Source organism: Saccostrea echinata, unplaced genomic scaffold, assembly GCF_033153115.1.
Source record: "Saccostrea echinata isolate AGI-Se365-2 ecotype Australia unplaced genomic scaffold, CSIRO_AGI_Sech_v1 ptg000025l, whole genome shotgun sequence".
NCBI classification, from domain to species: domain Eukaryota; kingdom Metazoa; phylum Mollusca; class Bivalvia; order Ostreida; family Ostreidae; genus Saccostrea; species Saccostrea echinata.
In genome coordinates this window covers 8968586-8992164 of record NW_026889774.1, presented here as the reverse complement: position 1 = coordinate 8992164, position 23579 = coordinate 8968586, and the positions used below count along the sequence as shown (strand labels likewise).

Genomic DNA, 23579 nt, shown 5'->3' with positions numbered 1-23579 from the left:
GCACCTTTTTGTCAATCGACAAATGGACTTCAGCCTTCATCATCTTCACAAGTATTATGTTAGAAAAATATAGATCTAGAGCCCAAGAATTTCTGAAATATATGAGGGATGTAAGAATGGCAACCGACAGATCTGGGAATGGTTGGTTCACATATGATGAACAATTTCGGCTTCGCAAAGTGTCAGACCCACACTCATCTTGGGGAATCATAAACTCTGAACTGTGGTTGATCCATGTCACCAACAATTACACCATGCAGGCCCAAGAAAAGCCCATATCTCCCACACAAAATTTTTTCCCCCAACATAAACAGCCCAATATACCAGCAGCTAAGAAAAAGGTAAATTCAGCACCCAATCGTTACTGTTACGATTTTAATTCAGGCAAGTCATGCAAATTCTACCCAAATTGCAGGTTTGTCCACTCGTGCAATTCATGTGGCGGATCACACCCCTCGATCAAATGCAGGAATAGAAATACCCAATTCTAACGAGGATATCAACAGTTTAGGAAAAACTCCAATTGATGTCTACAATTTGTCTGCTTATCTACAAGGTTACAGTGCTAAATCTTTTCTCATAAACGGTTTCCTACATGGTTTTCAACTCCAGTACAATGGCTCAAGAATTTACAAGGAATCAAAAAATTTAAAAAGTGCTATAGTAAACCCCAGTATAGTGGAACACAAAATACATAAAGAACTCCTGCTCCAGAGGGTAGGGGGACCATTTGAATACCCACCATTCCCATCCCTTCAAATCTCACCATTAGGACTTGTCCCCAAAAAAGATGGAGATTTTAGACTCATCCATCACCTGTCCTTCCCAGAACATCAATCAATCAATTCCTTTATAGATCCAGCTGCATGTTCAGTACACTACGCATCAGTGGACGACGCAGCAGCCATCATCGCGACACTGGGGGCAGGTACTTTATTAGCTAAATCCGATATAAAATCTGCATTCCGGCTCATTCCTGTGGCCAAAAAATGATTTTGATCTATTGGGGTTTAAATTCCAGGGTAAATACTTTTTTGACAAAATGATGCCATTCGGTGCATCCATCAGCTGTGCAATCTGGGAGAAGTTCGCAACTGCATTACATTGGATCATTCAATCTAGCTCACGTAACCCCCATATTCTACACTATTTAGATGATTTTCTCTTCGCGGGACCACCAAATTCTAATCGGTGCCAATCTACCCTCGACCTTTTCAAAAACATCTGTAGCCATATCGGAATACCAATAGCTCTTGACAAAACCACCAAGCCCAGCACAACAATAATTTTTCTAGGAATTGAATTTGACACTATCCACATGGTAATGCGACTTCCGCAAGACAAGTTAGTTTCTCTCCGACAAAGCATTCAAACAGTCATGATAAGTAAAAAGGTCTCCTTAAAGGCCTTACAATCACTGATTCGTCTCCTCAATTTTGCCTGCAAAACAGTAGCACCTGGCAGAGCCTTTTGCAGGCGACTAGTTGATGCCACTATTGGTATCAAAAACCATATCACATGATAAGAGTTAATCAAGGTATGAAAGCACACCTTGCAGTATGGCAGCAATTTTTGAAACACTTTAATGGGGTCACAGTCATATGCTCTGGTATTTGGTCATCAGATAACAGTCTACAACTATTCACAGAGAGTGCAGGGGGGTTTAATGGGGGGTTTGGAATCTTTTTTGCTGGCCGCTGGGCTCACTCAAAATGGCCTACCCACTGGGTGTTTTCTGATGTGATTCGTAACATGACATTCTTAGAACTATTTCCAGTATATGTTTCACTCCTGTTATGGCACCCATGGTTATCAAATAAACGCATACTTTTCCACATTGACAACATGGCAGTTGTACAAGTCATTAACACATTGACATCTAAGTCAACAAGGGTAATGAACATTGTCAGAAAACTTGTTCTCCTCACTTTGCAACATAACATCACAATTAAAGCCCAACACATCCCAACAAAACTGAACAAAATAGCTGACAGTATTTCTCGTTCACAGTGGGGAAAGTTTCGCAACCTGGCTCCAGAGGCAGAGATGTGGCCCACACAGCTCCCCAAGCAGATATGGGAAATTTAATTGCTGAGTCCAAACGCCTTATTCATAGCTCCTTATCACAAAACACCTACAAAGCTTACCGGGCTGCACTGAAGAAATTCCAATCATTTTTAAACATTTATGGCTTACAGCAAACCTGGCCCCTGCACAGCAACATATTACTGTATTTTATAGCCTACCTATCCATCCAAAAAATGTCACCCAATTCAATGTCCCTTTACATTAGTGCATTGTCATACTTCCACAAAATAAACCATCTTCCTGACCCTACCAAGTCCTTCCAAATCAACAAAGCACTTCAAGGCTTAAAGCGCAACAACAGAGTTGTTCCAGACAACCGCCTCCCAATAACCCTACCAATTTTGGAAAAGCTTGTTATATCGCTACAGTCAGTGTGTTGCTCTACTTACGAGGTCAAACTGTTCACATGTGCTTTTTCATTAGCATACTTTGCATTACTTCGTGTAGGGGAATTCACTTTTATCAACTCAAACACGGAGAATTCATCCCATTGCATACAACTCAAACACATTCAAGCACATCCACACAAGCCCTATTTAAGGTTAACCATACCACACTCCAAAACTGACCAGGTTGGTAAGAATACCACCTTTATTATCCATAGCCAGCCACTTGCCACCCTGTGCCCAGTTAAAGCTACCTTGGATTTTATCGAGTGTAGGCCCCATACCCCTGTTAACCACAGTTTTCTAATTCATCTTAATACAAAAACATTGACGAGATACCAATTCAACGCAGTCCTTCAAAAGGCTATTGAAAACATATTACCAACACCAGGCCATTTTGGCACACACAGCTTTCGAATTGGGAGGGCAACAGACCTTGCATTACAGGGCACGTCCGATTCTGAAATTCAGAAGTTTGGTAGATGGAAATCAGTAGCTTTTCTTAAATACATAAGGATCATGTAGCTTGGTTCACAATAACATTCCCATACCTACTAGGACTACAGACATCTACTCATCGATGCGGGGGGGGGGGGGATATTTGGACATGTGTATAGTCAATTTAAAATTCAAAACTAACCAACCCAAAGCATTGCAGGTCTAAAAATATGGATCATAGGATCATCCATTCCTTTTTGGGCAGGGGAAGCAGCCAAACACTACCCAGGGGGACAAAGCCTGAACCTCCCTGCCACACTGCTATGGAGATCACGCAGGGGGATGCAATGGCAGGAATTAGACCCACAAATCCTACAGCTCATCAAACATGAAGTACCCCCAAATTACTTAGTAATTCTTCTAGGATCCAACGATTTGGTAACTCCAAACTTAACTAGCAAAAAATTCATACAAGAGATTCAGTGCAGCTTCCTGCGATATAATGCCCTTCTCCCAAATACTAAATTGGTGTGGTCACACATTCTACCACGCCGTTATTGGCATGGAGCTCCATTGAACAGTGGAAAAAAGATACACAAAAAACGTGAAAGAATTAACAAAAATATCTCAAAATTTGTCACAGAAATGGGTGGGGGTGTAATTTTACATGCAAACATATCTGTTGCCAATCCGGACTTGTTTAGATTTGATGGCACCCACCTCTCCGAGCTTGGCAACAGAACTTTCTTAAATAACGTAAAAAGTGGATTGTGGTCCCTCATTCAAGGGAAGGGAAAAGTATCCCCTAATGTAAAGTAATGGAGGAACATCATATCGATGTCTGTGGCGGGTCCGGAGGGATGAGTGGGAGGGTTGTGAACACATCTGGCTCCTTGTTTCCCTGCCCAGCCATCAGACAAGTTGGTGGGTACATTGTTGGGTAGACAGGTTGTCTACAAAGTATCCAACCTATGGCAATGTGTAATAAAAGTCAAGTAAAAAGACAAAAAGTTTTCGATTGGGGTCGTAGCCAAGTCTGCAGGCCTGGGGCCCCCTCCACCTCTTGTAACAGGAGGGGAGGCTTAGTACTGGAGTACTTGGGTGTAAAAGTACTGCTGACCAGAAGCAATCACCGGAAGCAGGGTATACAGATGTGCTCGCAAATCTCTCGGTCCCTAATGTCTAGTACCTAAATTTGGGATCTCGGGCATCTGTGACCAACACAGGGCCACTGGTTTTGCCCGGTACTTATTAGTCGGTATGCCAGCTATCCCTCCTGGACCCTAATTTTGATTGTACATTTATGCAATGCGGCCATTTAATGCCAATTCCCTGATGTCCATCACAGTTATGAGTAATGCAAGATTGTATATGTTTTTGTTCAAGTCTTTAATAAATGTAATGAAAATTATACAGCTGTTGTCTATTGTAAAGCTGGCACCAAGGAAAGGTCATGATGACTCCATGTGTAAAAAGAATCAAGTAACAATGCATGTCAGGTCCTGCGGGGCAGTGATTACCTGACTGTTCAATTGAATGCTTCGTATTTGATTATTTTGACGGTAGCCACGTGTCTTTGGACAATGATATATGGGAGATATACGACATGGATCCGGGAGGAGTGCGAAAATCGCTGGCAGGTGGATAATAAAGATTATATATTATATTTATCATATGAAATTAATGGTAAAATGTACAGCATAAAAAGATAATGTGCAACATCCAATATGATTATTATTTTAAAGATGAATTACATTTCAATGATGATAATAATGATAATTAAGATGAAAACAACGATGATTATTTTCAGTGTACGAACAACAGAAATAACAAATTTACAATTGTAAATTTGTTAATGTCCAATTTAATGATATTAATCCTCTTTAATTGCTGTTGTGGTCAACTCTGGATCTGCACTGTCAGCATTTGTTTGACATGGCAAGATACAGTTTTTCTGAAAATTGTTAATGCCAATCAAAGTTTATAAACATAAAAGAATGAAAGTTTATCCTTTATATTATAATTTTAATCAGAATTATGTTAATTCATTTAATTACTTTCATTGTTCTCAAAATTGCTCCGATATCAATTTTTACAATGTAGTTGTTTAATTGCCTGTTTTATGATGAAGATAAACTTAATATAGGTATGCATATAAAATGAGAAACATTGAGAAAAGTCATTACAAGGTATTTCTTTAACACAGAGTGCACATAAACACCATAAAATATATGTATGTACAACACCTTTAAATAATTCAATTGTCTTTTCAACCGTAAGTTTTCCTCTCTTTCGGCCACTTTTACGTTTTCAAGATTTTGCTGCATCTGAAAATAGAAGAGCATATATAATTAAATTGTCGAAAAGTATAATTAAATACTCGAACAAATAAATAAAATTTTTGCAATTTCTTCTGGGGAAAAATCCAATATGCATTGTTTTTGGTAAATCTGATGTTTGATCCACAAATGGTTATACTTTTCGGTAGATGGTGATATAAAGATATTTTTTTTAAACACCCTTGTGGTATTACATATAAAAAAATGTTGATTTTTTTTCTAGTTTTTTTTTTATATGTAATAGGAAAAATAGGATTTACCTTTGTTTTTCTTATTCTCTCTCTTAAAAAAGCAGACAAGGTGTACAATATTGGGTTGAGGGCGGAGTTAACAGGTAGAACCAGCACTATTATCCAGGCGTAAACCTCAGGAGATACATCAATTCCAGAGAATGTTAACATGCCTTAAAGAAGATCTATGCTCGTATATATTATAATTTTATTGAAGAAAATTTGAAATTTGTCTTATTTAATCATTTTTAATGTCAAAACATTTTGTTTAAAAACCCTCCTTAGGAAAAAAAAACTTTATTATTTAGCAAGTGTTTGTTTTCTGTATACTGAGTTTATTCAAGATTAAAAAAAAAACAAAAGACAAAGAACAAAAACAAAGAATTGCAATTTTTTGTCAAAGATTATACAATCTTCACGAGTTTATTTGAATGCTTAGACATTTTGACTGGATTTATTTCATGTGACCAATTGGAAAGATGGGACCTTTTTATTCTTTTTTAATTAGCTACGACAGTATTAATTTTGAAAAGACTAATAATGAAAATCAAAAAGCGAAATACTTCGTAAAAGTTAACAAAAATAATTACATAAAGTAAAATGAATCTCCCGAAGAAAATTATTTCGAGAAAAACAATATTACTTTATTGCCATAGTATGCATACACTCTGATTGTATGGTCGCATTCATCCGAATAATAATATACGATTCCCCACGCTTCCGGAGTAAAATTCTGCCAGTAGCGAAGAAAGTTATAAAAAATTAATAATTTTTGCAACTTATCTTCAATTATGCTTTCAATGGCAAGTACAAATGTAGAGTAAGGTTTAACTAATCATATCTATGGCTTGTGATAAAGTAAATAGAGCACAATAAAGTATAGGAAGATATGAAATTTATTTTTATGCTTACATTTTACGACGATGTCCGTACAATTAAAAAGTTGTTATGAACTGACTTCTAAAAACTCTTAAATTCTACCTCACATTTCAAATACTGTGGAATCATAAGATTTTATGGTGGCTCAATTTTAGAGGAATTCGTGGGTACCCCACATCCACGAATTAATAAACTAGGGTTTCATAGTCATTTTTCCTTTTGACAGTATGAGTGATACACGAAAGTACGTCACCATGAACCTGCAAATTTTAAGCAATCCACGAAAATTGGTCCCCACGAATTTTTATCATACCTTTATGAATAAAACGTATTTCTACACCTTTAAATTAAACAACTATTGTGTTAGCAAATTCATCAAAACTATAATTTTGACAAATATTCATATTCTAATTACCGTACACGTTTTGCAGTAATGATGTTGAATATGAATGACGAATGCTTCCGATCCCTTTATGCATTATAGATATACCTTTAAAAATGTTCACTTTATTCTTAAGAAATACAATTCAACAAAAATATGAAAATACCTATTATTCCTATGGGAATCCAGCAGAAAAGGTCTGTAACAACAACAGCACAAACCGACTTGGCAAGCGCTATGTCTCGTTGAAGGGTGCCTGAAGATTGGACTTTCCTTCCAGACTTAATAACCTCGAAAAGTATCATAAATTGTCCAACCAAAATACCAAGAAACAGAAAGAAATTAAAGCCGACAAAAACGGCCACAGAATATTGCCAACCAGATTTTCTGTGAACGGATAACGGCAGATAGATACAAATAGAGGTTTGAGCGTAGAAATCATAAAAACTGGATAAATCCATTGGCAATATAGGAAATACTGCCAAGGAAAGAGAAATCACCCATGACAAGATTGAGAGCAATGAAGCCCCTACTTTTGTCAAACGCCTCCATGACAACGGGTTTCTGATAGCTAGAATCCTGTCGAGAGTTATCAAAGAGACAAAAAGAGCGGATGATTCACTCGAAGTAGTAGCTATGATGCCGGCTACGGTACATAGCGTACTATGTCTCCACGAGTAATCCTCTAATCCATACGTCCCAGTGTACACCAAATTGATAAAAGCTATGATATACAGATACAGACCCATCAGCATGTCTGAAAAGTTAAGGTTACACGTAAAGATTGAATATGCAGAAATAGCCCTGCTCCTAAATGAGAGAAAATTGTAGAGAAAGGCTATGATGTTTCCAAAAGTCGCAATTAATGCCATGTACCAGATAAACACGTTTAATGTAGGAACGCTGATTAATTGATCACAAGAAGATAACTCACTTGATGGAGCAATGCATTGAACGTCAAAGACACTGCGTGGTTTTGCGCAACACACAGAAAAGAAATCCACTTTCAAAACTTTGAGATTAAACAAACCGAGAAACAAGCCTTCTTTAGCCAATATGTTATTGTTATGGATGTAAAGTGTTTGTAACTTTTCCATGTTCAGAAAAAGACCTCTGTTTATTGAAGCTAGTTTGTTGTTCGAAATGTCAAGTGAATATAATTTTCTCAAATTAATAAATGCTTCTGTTTGAATTGATTCAATTTGATTAGAATTTAAAAATAAAGCAAAGAGATTTGTAAGTGTCGAAAAAAGGTTTTTATCTATTCTTACTAATGAATTATTTGAAAGATCTAGAACGTATAAATTTCTGAGACCCGCTAAAGCATTTTCTTCAGTTTCATTAATCAGGTTGCTTTCAAGATTTAGATATTTTAAATTTTGAAATCTATCAAAATCTTTAACACTTATTCTTTTAAGTGTATTGAAACCGAGGTCCAGAGACTGAATGTTTGTAGTTAAAATTCTTGAAATCAGAATTGCACTCTCTAGACTGAAATGGCGCAAATGTAAATGTATACAATTTTCTAAAATGTGTTTATGTGCAGGTGTGAAATAATTTACACTATCAGACTGAAACATTTTGATAGAGAGATCAAAAATATTATATATAGAAACATGCCCCTGTCGTAGAATGAATTGACCTACATAAATATAATTTTGAAAGAATGGTACATAAAAATACACCCGACTTGCAAAACTGTCATCTGGTGCCATTGCAGTCATGTCCAAGCTGTACTTTAAAAAGTCAAACGAGAAGAATGCAGTAAAATTCCTCAAAAGCATACTTTCGTCGTCCCTCGATATTGTAAATCTTAATTTTTGATTTTTTTCTTTATGAAAAATGTCAAATTGAAAAGACTTGAAGCTACAATCAATCAGGGAAATAGTTTCCATGTTACCTTGCTCTAACGATAACCTTAAAGTTTCGAACACGCTTTCATGTAAATAGATGTGTCGTAAACTACTGGAATGCCTTTCCTCTACCTCCAAGGACTTTACACGTGAATTTGTTAGATTTAATGAATAAATGTCAAACACAGTAGCTTCTTGGAGAGTAATTTTGTCACATACCAGACTCTGCCACACCAGAAAGTTATAAAAACCACGAGAAAGAACAGAACAAATATTCTTAACAGAAGAGCAGTTGCTTAGTTCTGGGAAAAAAGAGGTCATTTTACAGGAAATAGAAAAGAGACGGTGAAAGGAACCTTGTAGCACATTTGTAACATTAAAAGAACCAGCGGCATCCCCTTCAAATTCAATGACTGAATTATTTTTATCATCGGTTGTTTGTGAGTGGAGATAATCATTCAGACTGGTGGTAGAACCTGAATAAATTATAATGAAAAGAAATTTCTTAACTTGTACATATACATTTCTTCAATTTCGAAACAAAAAACCACAAAAACAGATATGTCAAACTATTTTAAAACATACATAAGATAACAAACAAACAAAAAAGTATTGATGATTGTTGCATTAAATGGTGGCTTATTTACAGCTTTCTGCTGTTTCTTTATTATCTCGTATGACTGAGTTAACAATAAAAACCGAAGAAGGTTTTTGTTCAGTATAAAAATGAAATGAATAATCTTAAGATATTTAAAATGAGGAATTACGAACTCTTTCATGACATTTTTAGAAATACAAACAGCAAATGTAAATGCTAGTATGTAAGTGATGTATCTATATTCTATCCAGGTTTTTTTTTTTTGTAAGGACAGAGGCACAAACGCGGGCGAAAACATAAGTTCATTATGCCTCATTTATTTTTCGCGCTTTGTCATCTCTGAAGATTAATGATAACGTTGTCAGATGAAATCAAACCTGCGAAATAAACCAATCAAAATTTTAAAAACGATTTGCAGCATGCTACACAATGACGTCATTGAGGGATAATTTTTGGTTGATTGATGTAAAAAAATAAATAAATAAAACACTCAGAAAAATGAATCTTACAGTTCTCTTCATCGCTTCCACCTCTGCAGTCTGGGACACCATCACAAAGGAAATTCACGTCAATACACTCATCACTTTTGGGGCATCTAGTTTCTCCGATCATGCAAAACGCGGTGACTGTGAAATATAGCTTAATTAAAAATCAAAACAAAAAATGGGGGTCAATATGCTTCTTTTGGCGCTACAATACATTTAATATGACTTTTTTGCACTGAAATTTGTGTCTTAATCAAAAATCACATCGTCGACGTTTTCCCTCCAATGTTTTTATCCAAATAAATCATGGGACAAAATAAACTATTAGTCACAATTTTAAAGAAGACACTTTAAAATTGTGACTAACAAAAAGTTTCAAATTGCTTCGCATAATCAATTATTTGACCTTTCTGCACTCAAGAATGTGATTTTTCTGGCATTAAAAATTTAACAAGCAAGAAAATTATTTTAAAGTCTTAAACTTTTGCTGAATTTAGGCATGTTGATCAAAGTTATCTTATATATTCAGAAAAGAAAAACAAAAGTGGGGGTCTATGATATAAATTTTTAGATATTACTAAAAACAAGTGCTAATTTTATGTTAAAATTGGCGAAATTTTTTTCTGGACTTTCAGAATATATTTACTATATTTGTCACAATATAATGAAAGAATTCATAAGAAATAATTTAATAGATATTTCAGAACCAGCATAAAACATTTCACTGCAAAAAACAGCTCAGTGTGCAACCAAAATGGAAAAATAAGAATGTAAACTTAACAGTAGTGTATATATTTCAAAAGGGAAATATTTATCAATTTCTCCTAAAAAACCTTCCGCCACAAAATATAGTTCCTAGCTTAATCCTATTTGAATGGAATTTAATCGCGGTCTTTTCCTTGGATATAATTTAATTTGCATTGTAGAATCCAGATTTAATGTTTGAACTTAAAAATGATGCAGAATTTTACAAATAAAGGTCCAGACCAAAATCTGCACAAAATCTCAGGAATGAACCTCCTTAACAAGTAATAATAACCACAAGCATGAAGATAATCAAAACTGTCATTGTCAGGAAATTAAGTACGGTAGGGATAGCATGACTCAATGGAATGTATAGCACAATAAATTTCATCCCTTTATAACGTGTGTCTAAGTTAAATGATAAATTATTATTAGATTTCATATCTTTAATAGATTATGACATTGATATAGATATCGGGTACAGGAGTGAGCAATAAAATTCTTTACCTTTGCAGGAACCGTTGGAGATTGATATATCATTAAGATATGCGTAGCCTGATTCATTGTTAAAGAAAGCTCGAAATATTATCTGAAGTATGGAAAAACAATTATTAAAGCTGTATGTATTTAATACTTAATAACTGCAATCATTACAAACAATAATACAGACTTGTAAATATCTTTGCACCGCCATAAGGAAGGGCGGGAAAAAAAGTTAACGTTATTAATCAAACTGTAAATTCCTTATTTTACAAGAGTATTTCATTAGATTTCTTATTTTACGCGAGTACATTATTTGGAAGAATGACTCATATGTACGTCCAACCGCGAGAACAAAAACTCGTAAGTGGATTGTTGGTTAATAGAAATATTATTTCGCTAGAGGGGCTTGTTGCCAAATAAAGCAATATGCATGTATTTAGGATTGTATTTAATTAATTGTAAACCGTACATAGTACCTTAGCTCGTGGTAAAACTGGGAGGTCAACGGTCATTTTCTGGAAATAAAGATTGTGTGTATGGTGAGCTGCTGGTAAGGATCCAAGGTCGAAGATGCTTGCGTCTGATGGTAAACATGAAACAGTAAGATTTGCACTTCCACCTATCAGGTAAAAGTACCGAAGACACCTTAACTCGTAGGATAAAGGCAGTTCCTTGCTTACCAGAAACGACAAGTATGTGTCGCTTTCGTTTCGTGACGTCGATAAAACATTCCTTGAAAGTATGGCTGTATTTTCCAATCGCGTAGACACTTGTTGAAGAGAAAATATTATTAAATTTAATAGTTTCACTTCAGGTATTATTTTAATTGCACTTTCTAAACAAAGTTCTAGGGTATTGTTATTATATCCGTCCGTCCGTCACACTTTCCTGAAATAATGTTTTAGAATTTATTTAAGGTCTACGAACATTGGTGTGTATTTAAAAAAAATACCTTGTAATTGCTCAAACATTTAGGTAGCAAGAAAACAACTTTTTTAAACATTTTTTTTTACAAATTGTTGGCCATATAATGTAAATATTCAGTAAAATTTTGAATATTTATCCCTGTCCAATGGCTTCCCACTGGTTCAAAATGTTGTCATTCCATGTGAAAGTTTATCATTGGAATTCCCTTTACATCTTAATTGTGGAATAGTGTGGCTAAGGTAACAAACGTGCAACATGATTAAATGATACAAGAAAACTATGTTCTCTGAATAAGTAATCAGACTTTATTCTTCTGGCAGGTTTATTTCCTATAATTCCTGCTATAATTCCTATGTTGTTTAAACAAGCACATGATGCATACTATCAGTTAGATCTGATCTTTATTTTTTTAGGATGAGTGTTCAAGTAGATTTTTTAATTACATGTCTATCTCCAAGTAAAGATATTGTTTACCTTTACCAATCTAGCACTTCATGGAATGCAATGCATACTATCTGATATTCTCCTGATTCGACAAGTAACCTACGTTTTCTATAGGAGTTAATAATTATACTGTTATGTATTCTATTCCGAAGTACCTACAGCTGCATGATATATTCATGTATATATTCATGGGACACATATTCTTAATGTGAGTGATTGATTTTAGATTTTCTAATTTAATTAATTATCTAATAAATCCTACATTTATATAAATCGGGATAAAAGCAATAATACGGTCCCCTGAAACACCAGAGTCCATAGGTAGGATCTGATGCCCAGGAGGAGTAAGCATCCCCATGTCGACCGTTCCTCTGGCCTTGAGCCATCTGTATTGATTAAGTATAGGAGTAATCTGTATTCAAAATTAGTATGAAAACTATTGCCTAACATTGGGTATGAAACATGTCAGTCAAAATTCGAACCAACTATAGTTTGCATTTGCAAACAAAGTCATTATAATGACTATAAAAATTGCGAAATGCTGACTTTAAACGAGACTGTTGAAATCCCTGTTATAGCAACTTATTTGTTAGTAGCTTGCGTCAGCTTAAAACTTAATTGTACTCAGAACATGCTCTTGTGTACTGATTCAGTTGGAAGACATAATCACCATATGCATGCGATAGTGGAATAGAACAGCATTTATAGGGGAAGTTGACAGAGGAAAAGCTGAAGTTATCCCTTTTTTCATATAGTTTTTGTTAGTTTGCCATTCACTTTTTTACTCAATGAAACATACAAATATAGAACAATTATGACAGACTTTATGGTGTCTTTTATTTGGAATCACAGGTACAGTGTATACATGGTTGAACATATAAATACAATATTTATTGTTAATTGATAAAACCTCATTGATATATCGAAATGTCCATTGAAGTTTTTGAATAAATTCTTCATATGATTTCAGAAACGAGTCGGCAAAGAAAGGAGCACAATACCGTTCATGGTAGCTCAGTCGGTAGAGCGCTGGCTCCGTGATCGGGAGGTCGTGAGTTCGAATCTCGGCCGCGACTGACCAAAGTCGATAAAAAAAATGGGTAGCAACTGTTCCTTCGCCATGCGCTCGGCACTTAGATGAAAGTTGCAGGTCCTTCGGATGAGACCTTAAAAATCGAGGCCCCGTGTCACGGCAGGCGTTGGCACGATAAAGATCCCTCACTGTTCAATGGCCCTGAGTGCCGAGTAAAGGTCAAAATTTGAAGCCCTTCACCGGTATATGGTGACGTCTCTATATGAGTGAAAAATTCTCGAATGGGACGTTAAACAACATACAATTAATCAATCAATCCAATACAGAATGTTGGAAGACCTTGTCTATAAAGACTATATGCATGTAGATATTGTCATTGAGGAATTCCAGCATAGTTTTAGTATCAATATAAGAGTACTATCTGTAGAATTAAAATTATTTTTTAACAAAGTAATTTTGTACATCACCAATCATAAGATATGAGTATTTCTGAGTTCTATTTTATTGAAGAAGCAGTTGTGTATGATGTCAAAAAGCCCTATCTTTAATTTTTCGTGAGGAATGGTTGTATAAAGTGATATTACGTTGCAATGCTACAAGTATTGGCTCTGGAAAAAAAAAATCTGATTTCAAATTTTCTAAAAGTTTTTCAAAAATCCACATTTGATTTAGACCACTCCTTAAAAATGTTTTAGCACAGCATGTCTGAAGTTTCTCCTTCACATCAGTAAATATTTTTGTGAGAAGTAAAGACAGGGGCTTGGTATAACATTAACTGAACCCTGCAACATACATGTATTTTTGTTTTTAGAATGCTTATGAAGTTTTCGAATGTTTAGGTACGGTAAGTCATATTTACTTCTGTTGAAGTATTTAAAACTGAAACGTAATTTGAAATTATCGTCCTTTGAAAGAATCGGATTACCGGTTATGGAATTAAAGCCATGCAAGTTCTTCTAAATTGCAGTTCCAATATGGAGCCTTATAAACAAAGACTTTTGTTCTTGTATGCTTTGTTTACTAGAACCAATACATATCGTTCATGTAGTCTTTCTTGGATCACTTCTAGTATACCGAAAAAAACTAACTGATAGATAATACGCATTTTGTCTTTTAACTGTCTAATCGGAAGCTGATTTTTTTTTTACATCAAAACTCTATTTTGACAAAGTGTCGAGGTATTCCCCTTCATATTAAGCCCATTGACTGGCATACTCCTCGACTGAATTGTCCTATATTTCACAATAGATTTAAAATAAAACGATATAAAACTCGTTTTCTTACCATTTGATAAAGAAATATCCATGGTTACATTCCTTGTTTTTCTTAGATACCATGAGCCAGCATAATAAAAGTTTTCAGCAGGATTACAAGCATAAGGCATCCTTTTTAGGAAACACAACTGATAAGCATCCTCTAGAATTGGCTGATTAGCCAAGGCAGAGTCGTGAGATTCCCAGCCACAATCATCTGTCTCGAAGTCACAGTCAACTGTAATTCATACTGTTTCTGTTTATCAATATTATGATAGTAGCTAAATGATAAAACATAATCGTTTCTAAAAAAAATTCCAAAAATTTAGATTGCCAATATAATAAACGAAATGATTAGATATTTCTGGGTGGGTTTTTTTAAATGAAAATATTGCAAGGGGTGATTTTTTTTTTTAAATATTTATTAAGTACATGAAAAATCGACACTGAAAATGAAGGCAAAAGTTTTAAACAAATCAGCTGATAACAAATTAAAAATGCTATAAAACTATTTCTTTTTTTAACAGATTGGAAGCCAAGCAACAGGAAAAAATAAAACAATAAAAAGACTTTGAAATAATAATAAAGCATATACCTTTGAGGCAATTCTTCAAATAAGTAAACAATTACGAAAGAAAGGAAAATTAAGGTGACACCGAATCTTTAAAAAGACTATCTTTATTGATGTAAAAAGAATCACTTAAAATAATAATCTAAAGATACGTTTTCCGGTCCTTATTCATCAAATTTGATTTTTTTAGGGGGAGGGGTGTAAATTACTTCAATATTTGAAAAGTCACGAAACAAATAAAGACAACAACAACAACAAAAGTGAAATATTCCAACTGTTTTCTTACCATGACTTTCTTCTGAAAACTGGCATACTGCATGGTTGCATAATGAAATGCATAAAGTGTATACAAAAAGCAAACGTTCCAAACACATACTGAAATGTATTCAAATCGACCTATCCAGCAAAATGTTTTCAGGATACTGTGTAAAAGTGTCAAAATCGAAAAAATATATTTTATTTTTACGGTGTAGTTCAATAAATCTGATTGGTTTGCTCTATATCATGTGCTAAATTTTTCTCGATTACGGGAAAATCGAAAATTTTTTGCTAAATATGATTGGATCATGATCGACATTTTAGCCAATGATAATCGTTCTTTCATCTAAAGTGTTTGGCTCTTATTTGTCCGCAAAAACATAGTCCTTAATTCGGTAAATTTATAGAAATATTGACTTTTAAAAAAAGAATATCGACCTGAAATTTCGAGCGAGGTCAATCTGCTTTTCTTTGAAATCGATATCTCAATGGATTAACCAAATTAAGTGTTACATTTGTATAATCAAAATAATCAAGTTGCTTGATCTAGATGTCTTACACTTTTAATGAGAACCCAATATGAATGGAACTTTACTAGTATCTTATCTATGAATTTAATATTTTGTATATTAAATAGTATTCTTCATTTGAGTAGAATAATGTTGATAAATGTTTTAAAAAGAGAATATGAAGCTTCATTATTAAAAGCGTGAAAATCAATCAATTTATAGGTCACATCAAAATAATGCTCGCTTTGGAGTACTTAATAATGTATTAAAAAAATCAAAATACTGGTTTTACCCCGTAAAATTAACATTATAATTTAAAACCTTTAAATATTAATAGAAATCAGTAAAAAAACTTATGTGTGAAAATTTTGTATAATATTACTCGTCTAGTGTTTCAAAGAACATTTGAGTAATTAAAAAGCAAAACTTAATTAAAATTCATGATGTCAGTAAAACCTTAATATATAACAATGCATTTGTTAAGAAACGATCTGAAAATTCGGTCAGATTTCGGATTAAATCAAGATTTCGAAGAATTATTGCTTATTCTAATGTTTCTTGATCAGTTGGTTTTTTTTTTTACTTTAAAGATTCAGAAATAGGCTTTCTTAATAGTAAGGTATTGCGGATATCAAGGGTGATGATCATTTAGAAAAGAAAAAAATAATGGTCTCATTTCTACGCAATAATTAGCTCGCAGCATCAGAACTTCAGTGTCAAGTTTTCAAGTCATAACTATTAAGATTTGTTATAAAAGTAGGGTTCTACGTTGAAATATTTTCTCCTTTTGCTTTTTGTTTGTCTGTTTGTTTTAGTTTCATCTATTGAATACATCTTTGACATGAGAACTTTTTTGGCTGTTTCTATTAAATTTCATTTTGATTTGGCCTTAATAAATGTATTATGGACGACCTAAGAACGATGTAGAAAAAACCGAATTTACTATTAAGTTATTGTGTGGTTTTGTATGTCCTAAATATTTCATGATTTCATACAATATAGTATTTTATTATTACCTCCGTCCATGGTCGTTAAATACATGCTACATTGTATTATCTTCATAAAATAGTTAATATTGTTTCTTTTTAATTTATGGTTTATATTTTTTTTTTCCTTTCTTGAGATTGGTCATCAACAAAATTACTTTGTTTAAAATCAGTCTGAATCTACACGCAAGTAGTATGCGGTTAAAAGAATGCTTTGTAGTCTTTGGATACCAGATCTTCCACAAATCTGTTGTATTTTCGATGGAAACTAATTGTGTTTCTTTATTTGCCAACCTGTTTTTTTATTTCTAAGAAATAGCATATATAAAAAAAAATGTTTAAAAAATAGAAATATTTTATAAGAACTTTTACGTGAGAAGAAGAAAGCTCTTGCTGTGACCTTCAACTGGACATTTAGATACACCGACGACGTTTTATTAATTAACAATAGTTACTAGTACTTTTATTCATATGTCGATTCGATATACCCCAGTAAACTCGAAATAAAAGACACAACAGAGTTTGTCACATCTTTTTAATATTTGGATTTTTTACTGATTTTAGAACGACAAGGGCCAGCTAACAACAAAACTGTACGACAAACGAGATGGCTTCATCTTTTCCATCGTCAACTTTCATTGTTCATGTAGTAATATTCCACCATCATCTGCATATGGCATTTATGTCTCCAAACTTATTCGATACTTAAGAGCATGCTCTGAGTACTGTCAATTTAAACCGTGTCAGGCTACTGACAAGTAAGTAAATGTTACAGGGATTTCCACAACCTCGCTCTAAAGTCAGCATTTCGAAAATTCTATGGTCGTTTTGATGACCTTGTTTGTCAATACAACTTATCATTAGGTCGTATTTTGACTGACATGTTTCATACCAATTAAGGCCATTGTTTTTATACTGAATTTGATGGCGGATTATTCCGTTTACCTGATTAATACATAGGGCTCACGGCTGGTGTGACCAGTTGACAGGGTTTATCTCCAGAGATCCGTGTTTACAAATTTACAAAATAACTGCTTAAAAATAAAAAATAGTGAGATCGATCACTATTTCACTATAATAAACAGAAAATATTTGCATTAAGAAATGGCTTTTCCTGGAGTACTTCCTTCTCAATCAGGGTGTCTTTTGTCTAGTTTTCAATTTTTAAAACCTTATGTTCATACTCCACAATATTCTTGAATCCTGGGACCCTCCATACTGACCCTAAAGAATCTTAAGAAACTTATTTTCAGGGGCATGCAACATGCATGTAAAATCTTCCTTCAGCATTCAATTCATATGAACCAAAGCATTAAAATTGATATCTTTGCATCCAATTTGAAATAAGATCACATTGAACGATTTGTTTATAAACCAGTGTAAAATTTCTAAAGATTTTTTCTTCTAACTTCCCGATACATGATATATTATGACGCAACCTAGTTAAAATAAAGTTGAATATTTGATGGCCACATGAGGTTTGTTTTAAAATTAACAAAACCGAACTCAGTACAGAGATCCATTATAATTTCTACCTTTGTGAGTAATTCTCATGAAATTTTGAAGAAGATAAAAAAAGATACTTTATTATGAATTTAGGAAATAGTAAATATGTATATGAGGAGAGAGAGTAAAATTAAAATAAAATACTTTCTATGTTAGTATTTAGAAACAATCATGGCCATATTCAATGTTGATACTAAGAGTTGGCTATATTCAATGTTAATACTGAGGGTGAACAATGTTAGTATGACGCCACAAAGCAAAAAAAAATGTTTGAGATTAAGGGTACTATTTCTCATAATTATTTATTTTCCATAAAAACACAATTTGAAAAATATATGCACCGTATATATGCTAGAATTTAATCATACTTTAGGCAGCATTATTCCTGAACAAATAATTTCATTGACTTTATGTAGAAAGTTATAAAAGGTACTGCTATATATGTAATGTGTGAATATTGTGTAATCTAGGAACTCAGAATACATGTACATCTTGAATAATTTCAGAGACATGTTCAATTGCCCTTAACACAAACAACTGAATACATTACAAACAACTTTATGAAATGAGATAGATTTACAATAGTATCTTTATTCAAATAATGGTAATCTTACAACAAAGACTCTTACAATGGACAGAATGCCTAGGAAGAAAGGATACGATTTCTAAACGCTACGTTTAAATAGGAACAAAATATATCATATAATATTGTTAAAGTAGCCTTACAATAAAAAAAAATGCCTTCAATTTATTAATCCTTTCTTTTATTATTATTAAAGCGATGAAACAAATAAATTAAATCATACTCTAATGAACTTTAGTCATAATCATGTACGGTTGATGACATAGATCATAGTTCAAAAAGAGGGTATTAACAAAAACATTAGTTTTATTTGATTTCAATTCAAAAAAACACTGACAACAATTTTGCTCTTAAAAGAAATCCAAAAGCATTAGCAAAATCGCTGATTTTAATTCATTTTGATTCTAAATCAGATTTCTGACAAGTAAATGTACGTTTAAATAATAGTAGGATTTGTTTCCCTCGTCCAGGATAGTTTGAAATCACCGAGAGCCATCAGAAGAATTCAACGTCTCGCTGAGGATCTATTAATAAATAAATCAATCAATCAATCGATGAATCAATATTTATAAACTACTCATTAAAGTGTTTTCATCATCTTAGGAAAATATCCGTGATAAAACAGAAATTAAATTATGCCAGTTGTGCCAAAATTTTATTATAAATATCATTTTATTAATACATCCTTTTAAAATAAATTAGAAATTAAAAGAAATTTAAACGGAAGCAATTAAACTGGTTGAGAATCACTCGATCATTTTATTTCTTTTTTTTTTCATAAATGAAAAACCTTATCATGCATAGTTAAATCGTGTTGGAAACTAAATTCTCTAAACACTGCAGAGAGATGACACACAACATCATTTTAGAAGGTTTGACATTTAGACGGGAATTTCATGCAAGTTTTTAATCATAGATTGTTGTAAAACACTTCAGAGTGGAATAGATGTAATAACTAGATGATGTTAGGCATCTGCATAATCAGGAAATCGCGGCAGCATTTATCTAAATACATTTATAAAAATAATTGCTCTTTTTTAAAGGGTACAAAGTCATATCAGGGGGCATCAATCCAGCCAACCAATCACCTTTTAGTCTAATTGTAATTTAGACAAAGAATAATAAAAAACGTAAATAACAAAGAAAAATGTTCTACCGTCTACATTTCTCTCCTGTAAAACCTGGTTTACACTGGCACTGTCCAGCTGCATCACACTGAGTAGTTTCAGAACCTGACGTATTAAAAACAAATAGTCATAATTTTTAAGTTCAAAAGTCAAGTCAAAAGATCATGTTAGCTTTACAGAGTTTTGTTTCTGCCGTTCATTACTATTAGACCGATTGTTTAATAGTTTTCATACCTTTTTGCAATATTAAGTTTTATTTTTAGAATACACATAATAACTTCTAACATGACATTTGTATGAAGAACGGTTTTGTATTGCTTAAAATTACAAATGTTCATTTTTGAGTACATCCATTTGAAAAGAATATACCTTTCTTCAACCTTCAGGAAAAAACAACACTAACCTTCAGGATCACAATCACACGGTGTGCACCTTCCATCGGATGACCTTCGATAGTGGTTGTCCTTGCACCTTTCACACTGAGGCCCGTCAGTGTTGTCTCGACAATCAACACAACGACCTCCCCTCCCTGTCCTCTGGTAAAGATCTTGGTCAAAATAGCAGCTGTCTGCTTTGTTGTTGCATTCACAACCTTAAATACAAGTAGCCATTCTATCAATGAAGCTGTTGGCTTGCTTGATGAGTGTGTGTTAAAACAATTGAGAGTAAAGAAAAACTAAGAAAAGAGAATTTCTGTTCTAATTCTGATTTTGAAAGGTTCATCAAAGTCATATTTTCATGCATAAAAAAATCAAAGAGAAAGTAACACATTTTGTTTTGGAATACTTACGCTGACATTCATTAGCGCTGGTGTATGTTGCTCTTGCCCATGGTTTGTCGTTGTACATAGGCAGGCACTTCTCACAGTCAACACCAGCTGTGTTGTGTTGACATCTACAAATTTTTCTGTCTGATTCCTGACCATTTGGAGTATAACATTCACTGGCATGACCATTACACTTACACCTATAGAAATATACACTGTGTACATGTAGACACGTAACGTGTCTGAAATGGTAAAACTATTCTGAACAAATCTTCCATGTTGTACTGAAATGTATATTTGAGGGATTTTGTACCAATTAATAAATGCAAACTTGCTTATTTTGTCCTTTTAAATGAGTATTTATGATTTTTAGATCTGAACAAAAACCAAAATATTTAGTAATCCGATAATTACAGAATGTTTAACATTTTAGTACCTGGCACCAATATCTATATCAGAAATAGCGTAGTAATATGATTTCAAGACCTCATCACCACCAAAATCTTCATCCCCAAAGGTATTCATTCGGGTGAGGGAAATTCGAATAGCTGTGGCTGTTACCCATTCCTTATAAAAAAAATTAAGGTAAAAATTGTGTGGTGTGGTTTGGAAATCCGTTCATGGAGATATCAAGCGCAAAATTTAATTCCCATTCAATTGCATGTTCATACTTTTGAAAATTGAAAGACAAACTAAGAAGAAAACATACCTGCAAGACAGGATTATTGTCGAAATTAAACGCACCAGGGCGACTTGCCAAGGTACTAAATGGTACACGGCCACCAGACAGTGGACTAATGTCACTGTATCTGTTCGTACAGATGGCTTCATCGGTTGTAGCTGGAAAAAGCCTATTATTTTTTCCATATATTCTCTGGCAGAACGCACTGAAAAATTGGTATGGAATCCAGTCACTGCTTTCAGTAGTTTTCTTGTAGATAGCAAAACTTTCAGGTCTTGAAGACTGGAAACGCAAATTGATGTAAGTAATATCATAAGCTTTCTCTGGAAAGAAAGAAGTGATTACTTAGTACGTTTGTCAGGAATGAAAATCAGCAACACTATGCTTTTTAATAAATTATTAATTTTATCTAATTCAAAATTCACAATTATATTCTTTTTTTAATTTTCTTATGGTAAAACAAGAAAATTTAAAATTACATTGTAAGACAAAGTCTGCACTCAATGTATTTAAATCCAGCAAATTTTAAAGTACATTAAAGACAAGAAATATACTCAGTGCATTTACTTACTTAAATCCAGAGTTAGGTTGACTACAACAGGGTACCTTATCCCTCCCAACATTGTATCGGATTGCCACCAGGTCCTGGGGAATTCCCCGTCCGTCATCATTTCTGGGGGATGCCTGGTTCTGGGACTCTGAGCGTCACATACTTGACATGGTAGTCGCCGACCCCACCGCGAAAAAGGACAGAATTCTGAGGGACCCGACTGACCACACGTATTGGTGGCCTGAACAGATCTATTGAAGGCAGCATTTACAAATGGGGGACTACACATTTGGGCGTTACCTTGGTCATCGTAACAGTCTTGTCCCCGTGAGATATTAGCTAGAAAGCCGAAATACAACAAAATAAAAAAGGAATTCATCTTCTGCTACTCCTGCAATTTCAAACACTGTAAATGTCTATATCAAGCTTCATTAGGACCTATTTAAGTAGTATTTTCGAAACAAGACTTAATTTGCAGTCTATTTACCGTCCAATCAAAAGCTTGGGAATGTTTGTGAACTACACTTGTAATAAGTTTTGATTTCCGCCCACATTATGAAAGTGACTTACTCTAGATCGTGTGTAATTAAAATAAATTGTTTTATCGATATTTTAAAGGTCATTGACATTGTACATTAGTGTGTACTAATTTAGAGCTATCAACTAATATCACTATTCTTTTGTGCACGAACATTTTTCGGGGGTGGTGGGTGGGGTGGGGTTGGGGGCGGGGGTAGCAATATTGAATAAAAAGCAATCTGTTATATAAAGCATAGAAATTTTTGAAACTCAAATAAAAAGGTCGATCCCCCCCCCCCCCCACCACCACCAAAAAGTCAGCAGCAACAATATTTTAACCCCCACCCCATTGATTAAAATCTCCCAGACACATTCGTGTTTAAGAGATAATTCTGTCTTCTTTGATTTGGCCATTTTGCTTGCTGAATATTGCGAATATTCTCGTATACAGCATTATCTATAGTTTTAAATTGTTTAATTTTATCTGATAGACTTTAGAGGAAAAAAATATGTTTCTGAAATGCATGAATCCAAATTACAGTATTTAAACAAAAGCACACTGTCACTGTCTATAGATGAATCTGCAGATTATGTAGTCTTTTACATGTTTGCCTACAAGAATATTACAACAAAGAAAAACAGGAGGCATATCCATGAATGTTTATACTGGAAAGAAAGGGGAAGTAGTACAAGTAGTGCATATATATTCCCTTGAAAACAAAACGCAGAACTCCAAAATTTTTAAAATAATCTTCAATATATTTAGTCCCCTACCGGTGAAACCGGAGGGGACTATAGGTTTCCTCTGAGTCTGTCCGTCCGTCTGTCCGTCCGTCTGTCTGTCTGTCTGTCTGTCCGTCTGTCTGTCTGTCCCTCTGTCTGTCTGTCAGTCTGTCCCACTTGGTTTTCCGCACTTTTCTCCTAAACGCTTGCAGATATTGAGCTGATTTTTAGTATGTG

The 23579-nt window shown here is 33.9% G+C and overlaps 2 protein-coding genes across 2 annotated transcripts; both read right to left on the bottom strand.

Annotated features, from left to right (window-relative positions):
• Positions 1-4785: 4785 nt before the first annotated feature.
• Positions 4786-7614, bottom strand: LOC133192869 (G-protein coupled receptor GRL101-like). Its single transcript, XM_061328873.1, has 3 exons — positions 6909-7614; positions 5512-5654; positions 4786-4866 (listed from the first exon to the last, which is right to left on the bottom strand). Exons 1-3 carry the CDS (start codon positions 7612-7614, stop codon positions 4786-4788), a joined length of 930 nt encoding a protein of 309 aa, XP_061184857.1.
• Positions 7615-18963: 11349 nt separating this feature from the next.
• Positions 18964-22520, bottom strand: LOC133191953 (laminin subunit gamma-1-like). Its single transcript, XM_061327732.1, has 7 exons — positions 22122-22520; positions 21578-21873; positions 21305-21435; positions 20893-21068; positions 20506-20694; positions 20132-20207; positions 18964-19499 (listed from the first exon to the last, which is right to left on the bottom strand). Exons 1-7 carry the CDS (start codon positions 22477-22479, stop codon positions 19481-19483), a joined length of 1245 nt encoding a protein of 414 aa, XP_061183716.1. The 5' UTR covers positions 22480-22520; the 3' UTR covers positions 18964-19480.
• Between the last annotated feature and the right edge of the window lie 1059 nt (positions 22521-23579).

Bases quoted from the DNA above. Each gene is read 5' to 3' on its own strand.
- LOC133192869 (XM_061328873.1), bottom strand. From the start codon at position 7,614: ATGGCATTAATTGCGACTTTTGGAAACATCATAGCCTTTCTCTACAAT. The intron at 5,655-6,908 runs GTATTTTCATAT...ATCTTCTTTAAG, and splicing joins GATTCCCATAGGAATAATAG to GCATGTTAACATTCTCTGGA. The intron at 4,867-5,511 runs GTAAATCCTATT...AACAATTTTCAG, and splicing joins AGAGAATAAGAAAAACAAAG to AAAAACTGTATCTTGCCATG.
- LOC133191953 (XM_061327732.1), bottom strand. From the start codon at position 22,479: ATGAATTCCTTTTTTATTTTGTTGTATTTCGGCTTTCTAGCTAATATC. The intron at 21,874-22,121 runs GTAAGTAAATGC...CTTTCTTTCCAG, and splicing joins CAACCTAACTCTGGATTTAA to AGAAAGCTTATGATATTACT. The intron at 20,208-20,505 runs GTTAGTGTTGTT...TTAATACGTCAG, and splicing joins GTGTGATTGTGATCCTGAAG to GTTCTGAAACTACTCAGTGT.